At 36.8% G+C, this 21,072-nt stretch overlaps 1 protein-coding gene across 2 annotated transcripts in view; it reads right to left on the minus strand.

Moving 5' to 3' along the window:
* ADAM32 (ADAM metallopeptidase domain 32) overlaps nt 1-21,072 on the minus strand; it is a 164,095-nt gene that overhangs the window by 42,517 nt on the left and 100,506 nt on the right. For both annotated transcript variants that reach the window (XR_010939495.1, XM_067721529.1), the window contains exons 15-17: nt 13,411-13,516; nt 12,873-13,053; nt 9,003-9,086 (exon numbers count right to left, since the gene is read on the minus strand). Coding sequence is in view for 1 of the 2 variants with exons in the window: in XM_067721529.1 (XP_067577630.1) it covers nt 9,003-9,086; nt 12,873-13,053; nt 13,411-13,516 (371 nt within the window). In the remaining variant the exon portion in view is untranslated. The remainder of the gene's footprint in view (nt 1-9,002; nt 9,087-12,872; nt 13,054-13,410; nt 13,517-21,072) is intronic.

Genomic DNA, 21,072 nt, shown 5'->3' on the forward strand with positions numbered 1-21,072 from the left:
GAATTCTACCAAACATTTAAGAAAGAAATCATACTAATTCTCTACAATTTCTTTCAGAAGTTAGAAGTAGAGTGAATACTTCTTAACACATTTTATAGGCCAGCATTACCCTAATACAAAACACAAAGACATTACAAGAAAAGAAAACTACAGACCAATATCTCTCATGAATGAAGATGCAAAAATCTTCAACAAAATATTAGCAGATCAATTCCAACAACGTATAAGAAATATACACCACAACCAAGTGAATTTTGTCTCAACTATGGAAGAGTTGTTCAACATTCAGAAAATCAGTTAATGTAATCCATCATAAACCAACAGGCTAAAGAATAAAAATCATATGATCATACCACAGTTACAGAAAATTATATGACAAAATTGAATAGCCATTTATGATAAAAGACCATCAGAAAGCTGTTAATAAAATAAAACTTCCTCAACCTGATAAAGAGTATCTTTAAAAAAAAACCTACAGTAACATTATGCTTAATGGTAAGATTAGAAGCCTTCTTGCTAAGATCGGGAACCAAGCAAGGAAGTCCCCTCTCACCATTCCTTTTTAACATCATATTGGAAGAAACGATGAGAAAATAAAAAGTACATAGATTGGAAAGGAAGAAATAAAACTGGCATAATGATAGCATCATGATTGCATAATATGTCTCTCTTTTTGGCTCCTCTGTTCAACAACTAAATTTTGGCATCCATCTATGAACAAAAGCACCTCTGTGGAAGTTGTAGGATCAAGCACCATACACCAAGGGACCCAGGAAGAGTCTTTCCCACCTGTGCATCAGGTAATAGGCACACAGACCTCAGTATAGGCTGTGGAAGAAGCAGGAGCCAGTGAATAGGCCTCAGCCTCTCTTGGTTGTAGTCAGGGAAAACTTGGAGAGTGCTGACTTGGGCAGACACTCATGGACAAGAGAGCCTTGCAGAAGTCCGACCTTCCTGGTAATGGATGCCTGAATTCCTTTGGAGCAAATATATAAATAAATAAGTTTGGACACATTGGAAAGGGTAAGAGTAACTTTGCCAGCACCACCCCTCCCTCAATGTGACACAGCATGGGGCTGAACTAGCCAGCAGTGACCTCTCAGGGGAAAGGGAAAGCAGTGAGTGAGTGCAAAGCTAACCCAGCTATACAGGACATACCTGGAGAAATCTATTTCTTTCCCATAGCACCCAGAGTACCGAGACAGCACCTCTATGACTGGGGGACAGATATCAGGAAAGAGGCAGATAAGAATATCAAAGGGCATTAAAGGGACATGGTTCCTGATGAATGCTTTCAGTACTCCGGCAGAAAGCCTGTCCATGAGGTGCTGTGAGAACTTCACCCAAGGATCCCACCACCACCTGACCCACAGGCACCTCCAATGCCCCAAGTGCTAAACCAACAACTCCCCCCACTTTTTGGCCTGCTCTTTGTATGCAAATTTGAGTTCAGTGGCAAGAGCAAGGTCTGGTAGACATGGGGTGCCCTCAGAAAATCGGGCCAGTGTCCTTGGGCAAAGGAGAAAGCACAAACATGAGCTGTAGCACACCTTCTGGAAAACAAAAGAGAGGTTTCCAGCAGCTGGTTTAGTGAGTTTTTAAGAATGATAGAAGACACACAAACTTAAAATTCTGCCACAAAATGGAACAAGAAATGTGGAGCAGAGATATCCATAAAGTTGGAGAAAGACCTAGACATAAGCAAGACCAGTAATAAAATCTCCCACCTGAAGACAACTAGTAAAGATTTAAGGAAGTGACTACTATTTCAAATATAAAAAAAGCAATGCAAAACTGTACGGAATATAAAGAATCAAGGAAGTATGTCATTACCAAAAGATAATAGTAATACTCCAGTAACTGAACACAAAGATACTGAATTTATCAATTTAGCTAATAAAGAATTCGAACTAGCTGTTTTTACAAACTCAACTGCCTACAAGAATCAACAGACATACAAGTCAATAAAATCAGGATAAACACGTGGATAAAATGAGAAATTTAACAAAGAGGTAGAAATGATAAAAAAGGACCAAAAAGAAATTCTAGAGATGAAGTATGAAATAAATAAAAAGAAAAATGCAATAGGTCATCTACAGCAGAATAGACCAAACAGAAGATAGAACTGGTGATCTAAAGGACAGGAATTTTTAAATAACCCAGTCAGTGTAGCCAAAGAAAAAATACTGAAAAAGAGAAAACAAATCATATGTGATCTATGGGAAACCATCAAACATACAGGTATTAGAATAATTGGAGTTCCAAAAGGAAAAAAGAGAGGATAGGGGGCAGAAAGTCTATTTAAAAAAATAATAGCTGAGCACTTCCCAAACTTGGGAGAGACTGAAACATCCAGTCACAAAGCAAATAGATCACTCCATTATCTCAATGCAAAATGACCTTCTCCAAGATGTATTATAATTACATTCACAAAAATCAAAGACAAAGAGAGAATCGTAAAATAAAGCAAGAGAAAAAAAATGATTGTAACCTACAAATAGAAACCCAGTAGGTACAGGCCAGGACAGAAAAAAATGATATATTCAGTGTGTTGAAAGAATAAAAAAGTCAGTCAAGAATACTTTAACTGGCAAACATATCCTTCAAAAGTAAAAGAGAAATAAAAACTCTCCGAGACAAACAAGAACTGAGGAAATTCATCACCACTATACCTGCCTTACAAGAAATGCTGAAAGAATTTCTTCCACCTGAAATAAAAACATGATAATTAGTAACATGAAAACATACAACACACTCATAAAGGTAAATACACAGATTTTAAAAACTAAATCTGTAAGGGAATGGTGTGTTAACTACTGAACAACAGTATACAGGTTAAAGGGAAAAAGTATTAAAATAACTATATTTACTATAATTTGCTAATGCATGCACTATATGAAAAGAGGTAAATTTTGACATCAAAAACAAAAAAGGGGGAGATAGTAGGGTAGAGCTTTTGTATGTGATCCAAGTTAAGTTACACTCAGCTTAAAATGGACTGTTTTATCTATAAGATGCTTTATGTAAACCTTTATGTAAACCTCATGGTAACCATGTAGCAAAAACCTATAGTAGATTCACAAAGGATAAACAGAGGGCAATCATAGCATACCACCATGGAAAATCATGAATTCATAAAGAGGCAAAAAGAGAAGGACAAAAAGAATAAGGGAGCTGAAACAAAAAAACAGCCAAAAAGTAATGAAAGAGATGGCATTACTAAGCACTTACATATCAATAGTTACCCTAATACATGAAATTAATTAATCAGTCAAAGGTCAGAGTGGCTGAATGGATGAAAAAACAAGACCCAACTAAGTCTGCCTTCAAGAGAATCACATAGCCTCAAAGAGATGTAAAAATATCCCATGTAAATGGAACCCAAAAGAAAGAGGGGGTAGCTATACTTATATCAGACAAAAAAAGGCTTTAAGCCAAAAAATGGTAACAAGACAAAAGGAAGATCATTATATAATTATAAAGTGGTCAACTCTGCAAGATATAACAATTGTGAATATACACACCCAACAACAGAGCACCTAATATACTAAGCAAATACTGAAAGGAGAAATTGACAACAAGACAATAATAGTAAGACACTTCAATACTCCACTTTCAACAATGGAAAGATAATCCAGACAAAAAATCACAAAGAAATGCTGGACCTGAGCTATACTTTATACCAAATTGACCTAACAGATATATATAGAACATTCCACCCAAGAGCAGCAGAATACATATTCTTCTCAAGTGTACATGGAACATTACCAAGGATAGGTCATATAAGCCACAATACAAATTTTAGCAAATTTAAGAAAATTGAAAACATACGAAGTATCTACTTGACCAACACGATATGAAACTAGAAATCAACAGCAGGAAAGCTAGAAAATTCACACACATGTAGAAATTAAACAACACACTCCTGAACAAACAATAGGTCAAGAAAGAAATTAGAAAGGACATTTTAAAATCTTAAAACAAATAAAAATGGAAACAACACAGACAAAAACTGGGGTTCTGTAAAAGCAGCTCTTAGAAGTTTATAGCAGTAAATGCATATATTAAGAAAATACAAATAATCCTAAAATTTATAAGGAACCATAAAAGACCCAGAATTGCCAAAGCAACCCTAAGGAAAAAGAACAAAGCGGAAGGCATAATCCTCCCAGACTTCAGACAATATTACCAAGCCACAGTAATCAAAACAGTGTGGAATTGGCACAAAAACAGATATATCAATGCAACAGAATAGAGAGCCCAGAAATAAACCCACACAGTTACAGTCAATTAATCTTTGACAAAGGAGGCAAGACTATATACCATGGGAAAAAAGAGAGTCTCTTCAGCAAGTGGTGCTGGGAAAGTTGGACAGCTTCATGTAATGAATGAAGTTAGAACACAGCCTCAAACCATAAAAAAATTAAACTTGAAATGCCTTAAACACTTAATCATAAGCCTAGAAGAGATAACAGGCAAAACATTCTCTGACATAAAGCATACCAATGTTTTCTTAGGTCAGTCTCCCAAGACAATAGAAATAGAAACAAAATAAACAAATGAAACCTAATCAAACTTACAAGCTTTTGCACAGCAAAAGAAACCATCAACAAAATGAAAAGAAAACCTACAGAATGGGAGAAAATATCTGCAAACCATGTGATCAACAGGGCTTAATTTCCAAAATATACAAACAGCTCATAAAACTAAATATTGAAAGTTTATAGCAATACAGTCATATAGCAGGGAAAAAAAAAATCTCAAGTAATAAGCAACCTAACCTTACACCTAAAGCAACTAGAGGAAGGAGAAGAAACAAAACCCAAAGTTAGTAGAAAGAAATAAATCATAAAGATCAGAGCAGAAATAAATGAAATCAGAACAAAGAGACAACAGAAAATATCTATGAAACTAAAAGCTGGTTCTTTGAAAAGATAAACAAAATTGATAAACCTTTAGCCAGACTCATCAAGGAAAAGTAAAAAAAAAAAAGGAGAGGTCTCAAATCAATAAAACTAGAAAAGAAAAAGAAGTTACAACTGACACCACAGAAATACAAAGGATCATAAGAGAGTATACAGGCCAATAAAATGGAAAACCTAGAAGAAATGGACAAGACTGTACCAGGAAGAAATAGAAAATATGAACAGATCAATCACAAGTTCTAAAATTGAAACTGTAAATAAAAAACTCCCAACAAACAGAAGTCCAGGACCAGATGGCTTCACAGGCAAATTCTACCAAACATTTAGAGAAGAGTCAACACATACTCTCTGAAACTCTTCCAGAAAACTGCAGAGGAAGGAAGACTCCCAAACTCATTCTGTGAGGGCACCATCACCCCAATAGCAAAACCAGACAAAGACATCACATAAAAAGAAAGTTACAGGCCAATATCACTGATGAACATAGATGCAAAAATCCTCAATAAAATACTAGTAAATCGAATCCAACAAAACATTCAAAGAATCATATACCATGATCAAGTGGGCTATATCCCAGGGATGCAAGGATTTTTCAGTATCCACAAATCAATCAGTGTGATACACCACATTAGCAAATTGAAGAATAAAAACTATATGATCATCTCAATAGATCTAGAAAAAGCCTTTGACAAAATTCAACACCCATTTATGATAAAAATTCTTCAGGATGTGGGCATAGAGGGAATATACCTGAACATAATAAAGGCAATATATGACAAGCCCACAGCTAACATCATACTCAATGGTGAAAAGCTGAAAGCATTTCCTCTAAGATCAGGAACAAGACAAGGATGTCCAGTCTCACCACTATTATTCAACATAGTTTTGGAAGTCCTAACCATAGCAATCAGAGAAGAAAATGAAATAAAAGGAATACAAATTGGAAGAGAAGAAGTAAAACTGTCACTATTTGCAGATGATATGGTACCATACATAGAAAATCCTACCAGAAAACTACTAGAGTTCATCAATGAATTCAGTAAAGCTGCAGGATACAAAAGTAATTCATAGAAATCTGTTGCATTTCTATACACTAACAACAAAAGACCAGAAAGAGAAAATAAGGAAACAATTCCATTAACCATCACATCAAAAAGAATAAAATACCTGGGAGTAAACCTACCTAAGGAGGCAAAAGACCTGTACCAAAAACGGTAAGATGCTGAGTCATGATATCGAATATGACACAAACAGTTGGAAAGATATACCATGTTCTTTGATTGTCAAAATGACTATACTACCCAAGGTGATCTACAGACTCAATGCAATCCCTATCAAAATACCAATGGCATGTTTTGCAGACCTAGAACACACAAAAAAATCTTAAAATCTGTATGGAAACACAAAGACCCTGAAGAGCCAAAGCAAGCTTGAGAAAGAAAAACAAAGCTGGAGGAATCAGCTCCCTGACTTCAGACTATATTATAAAGCTACAGTCATCAAAACAGTATGGTACTGGCACAAAGACAGACTTATAGATCAATGGAACAGGACAGAAAGCCCAGAAATAAACCCATGCACCTATGGTCAATTAATTTGCAATAAAGGAGGCAAGACTATACAATAGAGGAAAAACAATCGCTTCAATAAATGGTGCTGTGAAAACTGGACAGCTATGTGTAAAAAAATGAAATTAGAATATTCTTTAAGACCATACACAAAAATAAGCTCAAAATGGATTAGACCTAAATGTGAGAGAGGACACTGTAAAACTCTTAAAAGAAAACATAGGTGGAACAGTCTCTGACATAAATCAAAGCAATATCTTTTTTGATCTGTCTCCCAGAGTAATGGAAACAAAAACAAAAATAAACAAATGGGACCTAATTAAGCTCAAAAGCTTTTGCACAGCAAAGGACACCATAAAAAAAACAAAAAGACAACCCATAGAATGGGAGCAAATATTTGCCAATGATGTGACCAACAGGGGATGTCTCCAAAATTTATAAACAGCTCGTGCGACTTAATATCATCAAAAGAAAACAACCCAATCAAAACATGGGCAGAAGACCTAAATAGACATTTCTCCAAAGACAACATACAGATGGCCAAGAGGCACATGAAAAGAAGTTCAACATCGCTAATTATTAGAGAAATGCAAATCAAAACTACAAAGAGACATCACCTCAAACCAGGCAAAATGGCTATGATCAAAAAAATCCACAAATAATAAATGCTGCTGCAGAGGGTGTGGAGAGAAGGGAACCCTCCTACACTGTTGGTGTCAATGTAAATTGGTGCAGCCACTATGGAGAACAGTATGGAGGTTCCTTAAAAAACTAAAAATAGAGCTACCATACAATCCTGCAATCCCACTCCTGGACATATATCTGGAGAAAAACATGGTCCAAAAGGATACATGCACCCCAGTGTTCACTGCAGCACTATTTACAATAGCCAAGACATGGAAGCAACCTAAATGTCTATCAAAAGAGGAGTAAAGAAGATGTGGTACATATATACAATGGAATATTACTCAGCCATTAAAAGGAATGAAATAATGCCACTTGCAGCAACATGGATGGACCTAGAGACTGTCATGCTGAGTGAAGTTAGTCAGACAGAGAAAGAGAAATATGATATTGCTTATAGGCAGAATCTAAAAAGAAATGATACAAATGAACTTATTTATAAAACAGAGACACTCACAGACTTAGAAAATGAACTTATGGTTACCGGTGGGGAAGGGTGGGGGGAAGGGATAGTTAGGCAGTTGGGGATTGACATGTACACACTGCTATATTTTAAATGGATAACCAACAAGGACCTACTATATAGCACAGGGAACTCTGCTCAATATTATGTAACAACCTAAATGGGAAAATAATTTGAAAAAGAATAGATACATGTATATGTGTGACTGAATCACTTTGCTGTACATCTGAAAGTAACACAACATTGTTAATCAACTATATTCCAATATAAAATTAAAAGTTTTAAAAAGAAAGAAAAAATACATGCAGCCCAATATTCACTGCAGCACCATTTACAATAGCAAAGACATGGAAGCAACCTAAATGTCCATCAACAGCGGAGTGGATAAAGAAGATGTGGTACATATATACAACGGAACATTCCTCAGCCATAATAAAGAATGAAATAATGCCATTTTCAGCAACATGGGTGGACCTAGGGATTATCATACTAAGTGAAGTAACTCAGAGAGAGAAAGACAAATATCATATGATATTGCCTATGTGTGGAATCTGAAAAATGGTACAAATGAACTTATTTACAAAACAGAAAGAGTCACAGATGCAGAAAACAAACTTATGGTTACCAAAGGTGAAAGGAGGTGGGGGAGGGATAAATTGTTTGGGATTAACATATACACACTACTGTATATAAAATAGATAACTAAGAAGGACCTACTGTATAGCACAGGGAACTCTGCTCAGTATTCTATAATAACCTATATGGGAAAAAAATCTAAAAATAACAGATATATGTATAACTGATCCACTTTGCTGTACACCTGAAACTAACACAACATTGTAAATCAACTATACTCCAATTTAAAAAAAAATGAAAAAAAAATAGGGGTGTTCTACTATCACTTGAGATTGACAATCCAACCTTCTATCCACTGCACTTTTACTTGTTTGGTATGGGAAGTAAATTGGCCTCATTGGGCAAAAAAAAAAAAAAGTCTATTACAAAATGAGGGATAAAACCAATAGTTTTCCCTCACCCTGTATATTCATAGACACACAAACTTTAGCTTAATTATCTTCCCGTAACGAACAGGTTAATGTATTTATTGGAATATTTAATACCTCTGAAAAGTGCCCAACTGTAATAATAAATTTGTTAGAGTCATCAGCAATTTAATTCTGTACAATGTCCTCTAAAACATATGGCTACAAATTTACTAACCCAATTCAGCCCCACATTTTAAGTGGATACATGTCCTAGCACACAGTAGGAACCCAATAAACATTGAATAAATTAACGAATGATGCTGAAAAGTGTCCAAGAGAGGTGATTTGGGAAAACACGAATCATGTGCTTACTTACTCCATGTCCATTGCACTTTAGTGAACACTCATATGATCTGTCTGCAAGTATCCTTGATTCTACACATTCACGATTTACACAAATCTAAAGAAAAACACATACAAATTTTTTTTCTGAGTTAGAGGAGTCCAGTTATTGTAACATTACCATCAGTAATTTTATAACATAAGACCACAGACATTCAATGCAGTAATTTCCATTAAGTACAGCTTTTGCTGTAACCCACAAATTTCTATATGTTGTATTTTCATCTTCATTTAATTAAAAACATTTTTCAATTTCTCTTGAGATTTCTCCTTTGGCATAAGTGTTATTTAGAAATGGGTAGTGTAAGCTACAAATATTTGGGGATTTTTCCAATCAGGCTTATGTAAACTATGGACTTTGGGTGAGGATGATGTAAGAGTGTAGGATTGTGGATAGTGTAGGTGTCTGCACTTCTGTGGGGTAAGTGGTTATGGGAACTCCCTGTACTTTCTGCAACTTTTGATGTGAACCTAAAACTTCCCTAAAAAATAAAGTCTATTTTTTAAAATAAATTTTAAAGAAATGATTCAGGCTTCTGGTATTCGGTTCCCCATTTAAGGAGTTTGGAAGTTGACACTCCATCCTAACAACAAGTAAAAAGTTGAGCAGACTGAAGAAGCAACAACTCTTTTAGGATCCATAAAAGAAGTGACTTGGGGGCAAACCACTGCCCCCAAATTGGAGAGACAGACGAGCGAACACAGGGAGTCACAGCTTACCAGAGAAAAGATTCACAAGCGGAAACCTCCTCGGGTACCCGTGCCAGCGTCGGAAAGCCTGAACTGTAATTGATGAATTGCTGGAGGCGCAATACAGACACCTCTGAGAGTCAGGAACTCCAGGAGAGCCCCACAGTTTTGTGAGATGTACATCCAGGAGCTCAGCCAATGTTCTCACAGTAAATATTAGAGAAAAACATTTCTTGTATTCTGGCAGGAGGAGGGGAAAAGGAACCATTTTGAAGTAGCCAGAGCACTCTGTTCTTAACAAGACTTGCCCTCAGGAGAAACCAGTTAACTAGAGCCTAATCTGGTGATGTCTTATCAGAGCCTAACTGGTCTGAGGGAAGGGAAATACCCAATTTCAGTCAGCTCTAACCTTCCATGTGTAAGAAGAGAAATACCCAACTCCAGCCCACTCCAGCCATCCTGTCCCATCTAAGGGAGGAGAAAAAACATGAGAAACACTTGTGAAGTTCACAGTCCAGAGGCACAGGTTCACTGAAAGACTCAGACCTGTTCATAAGACTAAAGAACACTTCCCCTTCCCACAACACCTCACCACCACATTTCTAAAGGTCTATTTACAGCAGTTCTTTTATCTGGTTCATCATGTCCAGCTCTCAAGAAAACAGATAAGGTTATATACTAAAAGCTAAAAAACACAATTGGAAAAATGGAGACAGTATCAGAACCATACATGTCATGGATACTGAAATTATCAGACCAGGAGTTTAAAACAACTATGATTAATATGCTAAGGGCTCTAATAGATGAAGTAGACAGTATGCAAGAACAGATGGGAGATGGAAGCAGAGAGACAGCAATCCTAAGAAAAAAATAAAAATAAATGCTGGAATGAAAAAAAAAACCACTGTAACAAAAATGAATAAATGCCTTTAACGGGCTTATTAGTACACTGGAAAGAGCTGAGGGAAGAATCTCTGAGCTAGAGGATATCAATAGAATCGTTGAAAACGAAAAAGCAAAAAGAACAAAGACAAAAACATAACACAGAATATCCAAGGACTATGGGACAACTATAAAAGGTGTAACATATATGTAATGGAAATGCCAGAAGAAAAAGAAAAAGGAGCAGAAGAAATATTTGAAACAATAATGACTAAGGATTTCCCCCAAATTAATGTCAGACACCAAACCACAGTTCTAGGAATCTCAGAAAACAATAAGCAGGATAAATGCCAAACAAACAAACTAACAAACCCCTACACTTAGGCATATCGTGTTCAAACAGAAAATCAAAGAATAAATCCTGAAAAAAGCAAAATTTTTTTTTAAAACCGTACCTATAGAGGAACAAAGATAAGAATTACATCTGACTTCTCCTCAGAAACCAGGCAGTCAGAAGAGTGGAGTAAAATATTTAAAGTATTGATAGAAAAAAATCCCTAACCTAGAATATAGAATTCTATATACTTGCAAAATTATCCTTCAAAAGTGAAAGAGAGATAAAGACTTTTTCAGACACACAAAAATGGAGGGAATTTTTCGCTAAGAGAGCTGTCTTGCAAGACATGTTAAAAGAAGTTCTTAAGAGAGAAGGAAAATAACATAGGTCAGAAACTAACAGGATGTACCATAGCTTTACGTAAACTATTTTCTTTGTGTGATAAGCATGTGTCAATGTAGGTTGATCAATTGTAACAACCGTACCACACTGGTGGGCGATGTTAGTAACAGGGAAGACATGCCTGTGTGGGGCCAAGAGGGCGTGTAGGAAATCCCTCTAACATCCTTTCCATTTTATTGTGATTCTAAAATTGTTCTTTAAAAACAGTCCAAAAAAATGATTCAGGGCAGGGAAATGGGAGAAACAAATAAAACAAGACTGACATAAAAAAAATCAGAATCAAAAAATCACTTTTAATTACAATAGCCTGAAATCTAACAAAACCATCCCTAAGAGCACAGTTTAAATAGTATTCTGTATTACTGCACATATTGAAAGTTTGCATAGAAAGAAAATCAATTCAATAATCAGGAGTTTTCACTAAATATGCGCTATTATTCGAGTTCCTAAGAAAATATATTAGAAGTTTTCATTAAAATATACTACAGATATCTAACATTCTATTATGGAATGTATTAAACATCCAAATATTAATTCTTTTAAGTATAAAGTATAATAATCAGAGGATTAAGGATACATTCCCAACTCTCTTATTTCTAGCAATATCAACTTCCCTAAGTTGCAGTTTTCTTAAATGAGTACAATAATACTTTTTCTGAACTATTTGAGATTTGTTTCAAGGTAAAATGAAATAATGTATGTGAAAATGATTTCCTTTCACACATGAAATCACAACACTCTTCCGAGAAATGGCCTCACAAAACCCTTTCGAAACCCCAACACCCTAACCCTTTTAAGCCTTTAATGTGTTCCGTCTTCTCATTAGTTCTTGGCCTCCGTGGTGTGTCTAACAACTCCTTTTAGAATGTAGAGATTTTGAAGTAAATTTATTTCCTCTATGTTTTCTCCAGATTTGGTTGGTTGGTCTCATAGATAATAAATTATAATAACAATAAATAATAATAGCCAACCTATATTTAGCTGTTACTATGTGCTGGGCATTGTGCTAAGCACTTTATACTATTATCTCATTTAATCTTTGCAATAACTCCATAGAGTAAATGTTATTATTATCCCCACTTTACATACAGTTGTGATATCTCAGACTGGTTAGGTAACTTGCAAAATGTCAAAAACTAAGAGGTAAAGACTGATTCTTAGCAGGCCCATCTAAGTTGTGCTTTTATCTACTGGGCCGCAAAGAGACATATATTACTATGTGGGATTTCTTCTTTCTTCTCCAAGAAGAAAAGTGAATTTCCATGTTATGGAATATTTAACTACAAGTACAAGTATTCCCAAGATTTCTCTCTTCCCCACTCCAGCCCCAGAACACTTGGCTTTTCCTTGCTCACAACACTGAAATTCTAATGGGGATCAAACAATTCTCATTTCCCTCAGACACCAATTGAAGCTTATTCATTTTCTCCTTAACCAAATATTTAAGTTTACAAAGCACTAGTAATTAACTGCACTATTTATTAAAGGAATTAATAAAACTAGATTTTTAAAAATAGATTTTAAGTCATTTACCCTCCCAGTATCACAAATAGAGCCATTTTTGACCACCATTGGATCTTCTCCACCTTTCGTTGTGTAGTGCATAGTTATACATACAGTATTTCGTACAAAAGCATAAATCACAGAAGCACCGTCTCGAAGGAAAGGAGTTTGAAAGGGGTAGGTGCAAATTAATCTGCCACATATAAGATTCCTGCAAACATAATAAATTATACGATTATTATGCATTAGGCATTTATTAGGAATGCATCAGATTGGTTTCTTTGACAAAAAAGTAAAAATAAACAATGGTTCTCCATTTATGGCAATATATCTAAGGAAAATGTAACACTTTAATGCTAACATTTAAAGTAAAAAGTAAAGCCATTGATACAGGCTTAATAAGCCTGTAGCACAAGAAAGATGCCAAGGCTAGAGATTTTGATTTCAGATTTACTCCCATACACATGTGATACTTGAAACCACTGGAATGAATGACATATATAGAGAAAAACTAAAAACAGAATCTTACAGAACACGAGAGGTTATCTTTAATATTTGCATAGCATACCTCCATGCACAAAATTTATATTTGCTTCTTTCTCTACCACAGTTCCCAAACCTATCAGTTTGAGACTGTATTTCTTCATAGCAGGCAAATGGAGCATTTTTTGAACCTGTCAAAGTTAGAAATATATTTGGATTAAAACTTCCTTTTTTTCCATCTTCCTCAATTTCCTCATATATTTATGTTTCTTATGTTTTTTTCTCTATTATTATCATCTATTCAAAAGTTTCCTAGTGACATTGTAAGAAAAAAGAAATGATTAAAGTGACAAGTAACGCTCATGGTTATTTCTCCTTTTACTTCATTTTCAGTCATTTCCATCACAAAAGATATTATGAGGATGGGGAGAGCTACAGAAGTGTAAACCTTGAGAGGGCTCTGTGAAAGAAGACAAGAGAGAGAAAACTACACTTGTTCTCCTAGATTCTGAGTAGGAATTTATAAAAAGCCAGGTGTATAAAAAAATCTCATTAAGGAAAGCTCGTATCTTCAGAAAGTCTGAAGTGAAGGGACCAAAATTGCCAAACTATAAATTTACCTATTTTTCCTTCATTCCTATATTAGTTTTTTTATCATTGTATAAAAAATTACCAATATACTGGCACCTTAAAACAATACCCACGTCACAGTTTCTGTAAGTCAGGAGCCTGGCAAAGCACAAGCAGGTTTTCGGTTCAGGGTCTCACTAGGCTGAAATAAAGTTCTTAGCTGGGGTTACAGTCTCATTTGAGGCTGGAGTCCTCTTCCAATCTCACTGGTCGTTGGAAGAATTCATTTTTTTGCACCCATTGCTCCATTGTCTTACTATCTGCCAGGGGTTGCTCTTGGCCCCTCAGGTCCTAGTCACACGGCCCTCTCACAACAATGGCAGCTTATTTCTGCCAAGCCAGCAAGAGAATCTTCTGACATCTTCCTTCTTCTAAAGGCTCACATTATTAGGTGAGGCCCCACTCAGAATGATCTCCCTTTTGATTAATTCAAAGTTGACTAATTATGGACCTTAATTACATCTTTAAAATTCCTTCATATTTACTATGTAATCTAATCATAGGAATGATATTCCATCATATATTCACGGGTTCTCCCCCAACTCAGAGAGGGGATTATCCAAGAAATGTACACCAGAAGAATATTGGGGGCCATCTTAGAATTCCACCTAGCACAGTCACCGTCTCCAAAATGAACCTTGCTAAGTCTAACTGCCCATCTATAAAATATAAAAGTAGGTAATAATATCTACCTCAGTGGATTGTTATCAAACTTAATTAAGATGATGCTTATTTAGTCACTCTTTTTTTTTATTAATTTATTAATTTATCTTTGGCTGCATTGGGTCTTCGTTGCTGTGCATGGGCTTTCTCTAGTTGCAGCGAGCGGGGGCTACACTTCACTGCGGTGCACGGGCTTCTCATTGCAGTGGCTTCTCTTGTTGCAGAGCACGGGCTCTAGGCTCACAGACTCTAGAGCGCAGGCTCAGTAATTGTGGCGCCATGGGCTTAGTTGCTGAACAGCATGTGGGATTTTCCCGGACCAGGGCTCAAACCTGTGCCCCCTGCATTGGCAGGCGGATTTTCAACCACTGCACCACCAGGGAAGTCCCATATTTAGTCACTCTTAATTCCCATCTAATCCTTCTCCATTTTCTTTTGAGATTAAGAAGGTTTCTCCTATTTACCAGCTCCTTCTATGATTTACATTTTCCCCACTATTCCCTTTAATTTTTTACCTTCTCCTAATTCTATCTCTTTCCACCATTTTTAAACATTGGTCCATCAAAGGTGCTTGTATATGTACCGTGAGGACAGGTAATGGTATTTCTGAGTATTCACAATGTTTATTAGCTCAGTTGTGAATCTGAGAATACCAGGTTAGGAATGCTCTTCATCCAGGCCAATTTTTACTCATTCAAATAGTGCTTCTAAAGGTACCAATGAGCCCTGTATTTAATTTCTCCCTTGAATACCTTCTCTCATTAGTGTTAGGGACTTTCTTTCAGCTCAGTCTGGGTTTTCCAAGGTGATATGGAAACACCAAAAGGGCAACACTTTGAAAATGTGAAATCACATGTCAAATATTTCCTTAAACCCAGTATACTGATGAAGTCTACAAAGTAAGAGAATTTTCTCTTCTATAGTCCAAATAGTGTATTTAGATTCTCTCTAACCTATTATCAAATGCTATGAGGTACCACAAAATAGTAGATGGACTTTCATAGACAGATGTGCATGGCTGGTACTAGGTCAGTAAATGTGGGTGCTGGAAAACTACTGCAAGTAGTTTAGGCAAGACTCATAAATAGCACTGCAGAGTAGGGAGTCTGAGGTTTTACTCCCTTGACCACTATTAGAGACGACTAGTTTACGTTTCCAGTTAGATGGACTAGAAGGCCACCCCATCTCAACTGTAATAAAGGGAGCCATTGAAACGTTAGCTAAAGTTTTATCTTTTATAACCTGACATCTTTCTCACCTCATCTCATGACTAACAGGCATTTGCAACTTAACATATCCTAAAACCAAATTGTTTTACACCCTAGGCTTCTTTATAGGACCATTAGTCAACCAATGTTCAGGCGAAAACTTAGGAAGAATTCCTGATTTCTTTTTCCCCCCCCTCACTACCTGCCTCCACCATCTAATCCATGTATTATGGACACTGCCCCTAAATACAGCCTGAGCATGACCACTTCTCATCTGCTGCGCAGTCACCACTCTAGCCTGTGCTATCATCAGTTCTCTTCTAATATGCTACCATAGCTTCTAAACGACTCCCCACTTCCACTCTCCATAGTACATTCTCCATATCGTAAGTCAGAGTGATCTTTTTAAAAAATAAAAATACATCAGCCTCTTACTTAAATATCTCTAGTGGTTTCCCATTGCATTAAGAATAAAATCCATTTTTCTTGCCATGGTCCTTACTCAGCCTGGTTCACTACCTTTCAGCCACACTGCCCTTCTTTTCATCCTTGAACTCACCAAATTCATTCCTAACTCAGAACCATAACATTTGCTGCATTTCTCTGCCCAAAATGCTCTTTCCTAAGATCATCTTCTGGCTGACTTCTTCTTAATATTAAAGTTTCTACTCAAATTTCACTTCCACACAGAAACCATCTCTGAACACCCTGTCTGAACAGCCTCACCTTCATCATCAGTCTTTTTCCTATCACTCTGTTTGCTGTTGCTTTGTTTGGGGGATTTTTTTGCTGTTGTTATCATACCATTCACCACTAATGGAAATGATTATATTTATTTACTTATTTACTAATTTTTTTATTGTTTATGCCTGAACCCTTCACTGGAATATAACCTCCATAAGAATAGGAATCTTTTTTTTTTGTCTTTCCCATCCCTGGGTTTCCAGTCCTAGAAGAATGCCTCACCCAATTAAGGTGATAAATAAATATTTATTGAATGAATGAAAAAAATCAACACCTTGGGGAACATATTCCATGATCTGTCTTTCTTACGGAGTTTGACATCCAAAATCAAAACCTCCAATAGGAATTATACCTATTCTATTTGAAGCAATAGAGATTTTTAAAGATTAACATTTGAAACAAACTCCTTAGTGATCTCTCCCAAATTATGTTTCCAATGTCACCTCACTAATTTCATTAGTTTCTGTTTTGTGGCCTTCTAGATATTTTTTATTGAAAGAGGCAATATCGATTCTACATTTTTCAAATAACTCGTAGATAGAACCAATTTAAAATTTCCACAAATTCATGATACGAAGTAAGAGTTGAAATTTTTTCCTCATGGCTCCTAAAACAGTCCTAAGAGATATTTAAGATAAATAAGCATAAACTTACTTATACAATCTGAAGCCACTTGAGCTATATAATTCTTTTCCATCTCCAATAAACTATAGATTATTACTGTAACACCAGCTGAAATAATGGAGAAATAACTATTTTCAAAGAAGTCCAGGAAATTCATCACTAATTATGAGAATAACAAGAGACAGATTAAATGAAATATTTATTATATTGGCACTCAAGGAAGAAATGTAAGTAAAGATTATCTCTCTATCTCTTGTTTTCATTTATGTTTACACTCCAGCTTCATTCTTCTGTCTCACTGAGGCCCATCCTTTTCCACATGGTCAAAAACATAGCTGCCCAAAACTCTGGATCTTTATTTATGATAATTTTGAGTCCTTAGAGGGAAAACTCTCTTGTTTAACTGTCTAAAAGTCCCAGAAAAGAAACTCAGAACCTCCCCAACTCCCTTAGCATGACTTAGACATTCAGCTCAAAACCCACCAAATGTAGCAAGGTTGAAGAGTACTGCAGTTAGACTGGGTCTGGTTAGGTACCCGCTACTGTCCAACCAAGTATAAACAGGGGTATAAGACCAAACTATACTAATAACATATTTCCCACAGTAACCATGTGGATATTAAGCAGTTCTTAGAAAGTGGTACTAAGAGGAAAATCCTACCTGAGGCCTCTGCAGAAAAAGATGAATCTAGAAGCCTACTGTGAAATCTTGCCTCTTACCATCAATAAAACAGTTTATGATACTCTGATCTATACTAACCTCTGCCTTCTCTATATAAACTTTGGTACTCCAGAAAAACATGACTACTAGAAAGCATAAACTGTTACCATAACCTCAACTTTGGCTAACTGTGGGCAAGTGGGGGGCAACTGTCCCCCAATATCCATTCCTTCTTTCTTCCATTCAGTAATGGAACTTTCTTGTTATTAGCAGGGCACATCGACACCAAGCTAGAGAAAACATTTTTCAGACTCCCTTGCAACTAGATATGGTATGTGACTAGGTTCTGGTCAGTGGATTATGAGTAGAAATTATATGCAAAACATCCAGTTAATGGCATTAAGCGCAAGCTGGTTACACTTCCATTTCTTCTTTTCTCCATTCCATGGGCTAGTATAAACGTTTTGTGCTGGAAAACTACCCTCTACCAAAGACACAAGGGATGACGGAGCAAAAAGAAAGACGACAGGTTCCTGAAAAATGTCATAGAGCAAAGCTGTTGAACCATCTTTGATGAATTGCCTATCTCTGGAATACTATATGAGAGAGAAAATACAGTCTATCTCTTTTGAACCATTGGATTTTTAGGTATCTGTATAATAAGTTTATTCTCTAACTAATAATGAGGATTGCCATTATAGTAAACCAAATGCTTTAGGAATGGGTGTCCCATATAAAATGTATTACACCAGATGCCACGGTTCACTAGTAACAGGGAGACCAGATTGATCCAGACTGAGCTCCAAACTGATCCACAGTGTTCAGAGGACCAGTGGGAGCACAGGTGGTCAGCTCTACCCAATATCTGCATTGCAGTCATTGAAGAGTTTGCAGTACTGAGTCCAGTGGGATCAGCTGTTAACATAGGCAATCTTACAGACACTTTAGAAGCAATTATTACCATTCATGAGATCAAACAAATTAAGCTCAGTTGAATGACCACTTTGAATACTTGTAGTTTCCATTACATAATTCCTGAAACTTCCTATTTATCTTGGTCTCACTTTTATGAGATTCTATCATAGCACTACTTCTTCTGAGTTCTAAGACACTTTATTTTTTCCTCAGATAAAGGTACAAGCACTATATTCAGAGAGCCACAGTTCCTATCTCCCTATCTCCCTTATATCTGTCATATCAATAAATGCACTACCTATAAAAAATTTTCTAGGGGCCAAAGACAGTGGGCCATCCTCTATACCAGAATTAGAAATGTGCGACAGACTTTAAGTCTAGATGTTTGGGGCCAAATATTAATTAAATGAATTGACTCCCTGGGGATACTAACTTTCAGAAAATAATTTATTGGTAATAATTTATTGGTAATTAACTGGTAATTTATTGGTAAAGAAAATAATTTATTGGTAAAGAATTTTTGAGGCCTTGATCTCTCTTGGTAAAATTATCCTGGACATTTTATCAAGAACTAGACTAGGACACACATCTACTTCTCTGACATTTAAAAAACTCTCATTGAGGAAGAGATCAGCAAGATGGCAGAGTAAGAGATCTCTCCAGCCTTCGTTCCCTCCCCCACAACACACAAAAACAACAGTTAGCTCTCTACAAACGAAAATAGCCCTGGGAGGGGCTCAAGGGTACGATTAAGAACCTATAGCGGGCTTCCCTGGTGGCGCAGTGGTTGAGAGTCCGCCTGCCAATGCAGGGGACACGGGTTCGTGCCCCGGTCCGGGAAGATCCCACATGCCGCGGAGCGGCTGGGCCCATGAGCCATGGCCGCTGAGCCTGCGCGTCTGGAGCCTGTGCTCCGCAACGGGAGAGGCCACAACAGTGAGAGGCCTGCGTACCGCAAAAAAAAAAAAAAAAAGAACCTATAGCAACACAGCGGAGCAAGAAAGGAGACTAACTGGACAGAAAGGACCACTGGGTAGATGACTTAGGGGACATACTTGGAGAGCGCCAGGAACACAGAAGGGTAGGGACTATCAGCATCTGTCATGCAGTGGATGCCACCACCATCCCCAGTGGCCTGCTCTCCAGAGGACACGGCAGAGTTTGCCAGGAGGGCCTCCACAACAGCCATGGACACCCCACAGCTTTCACAGTCGAGGACCCCACAGGGCTCACCACAGGAGGACCCCAGCAGCCCGCTCCACAGAGGACACTGGCAGCTTTCTCCGTGAGGCTATCAAGAGCCATCTCCACCCAAATAAGAAGATGCTGCTGCACCCCACCCAGAAAGAGCTGCTAGCGTTCTGGCCAAAGACCAGGGCTGCCCCTCCACCCCAAACGCTGCATATGCCCCAGACCCCAGAGCCAGAGCTGCTCCATGGGCACCCAGTCACCAGTCCTGTGTGCTGCCCAGAGCCTTAGACCCTGGATCCACTGTTGCTCAGCAAGCACATGCTTTCCAGGCCTTGCCTCCACGGATGCTCCACGTGTGCCCATGCCTGAGACAGCAGGAAAAGCCTACAGGTACTATCATACAGCTAATACTATACTTATCTAACTAAGTGTAATATTAAGCGTTCTCCATCTAAGAGAACATCGCTAAATCACAACAATGTTTTACTAATTTCTTACTACTTTCATTCAATGTTGACCCTATACAGTGCAGTAAGGAAATAAAAAGAAGTAAATAACATACAAACTGGAAAATAAAAAGTAAAACATTCTTTATTCTCAGAAGACATGATTGTGTGTGTGTGTGTAGAAAATCCAAGAAAGTCAACAAAAAATACTAGTAGAGCCAGTGTGGTAGGTATTGTGGGTCATTATCAAATTCCAGTGATCTCTGCGAAATATAGCTTTTTAGACAAAAAAGTATACAGTCAGTTTGCTTCTAGCAGTAAATTTCATATCATCTTTGTCAGCATTTGTATAGGAAGAAATAACTCGGAAAGCGCTAGATGTTTGATTAGTTACCAGGCAATATACAAAATGTAAATTTTTTTTCTTATGATGATTCATTCTGAGCAAGTACTCTGAATTCTTATTATATAATATTTTTTCCATTTAACAATTGTTCATCTACATCATGGTATAATTCTCTATTCTGTGATGACCAGTTAGAATAAGATTTCTCTATATTTAGTAGGCATCATTATGACTTACTATATCAGATCACAGATAAGGGGTCAAGATACAAAAATCGATTGTATTTCTACATATTAGCAACAAACAATTGGAAAACCAA

The sequence above is a fragment of the Pseudorca crassidens genome, chromosome 21 (assembly GCF_039906515.1).
Source record: "Pseudorca crassidens isolate mPseCra1 chromosome 21, mPseCra1.hap1, whole genome shotgun sequence".
Classification (NCBI taxonomy): Eukaryota; Metazoa; Chordata; class Mammalia; order Artiodactyla; family Delphinidae; genus Pseudorca; species Pseudorca crassidens.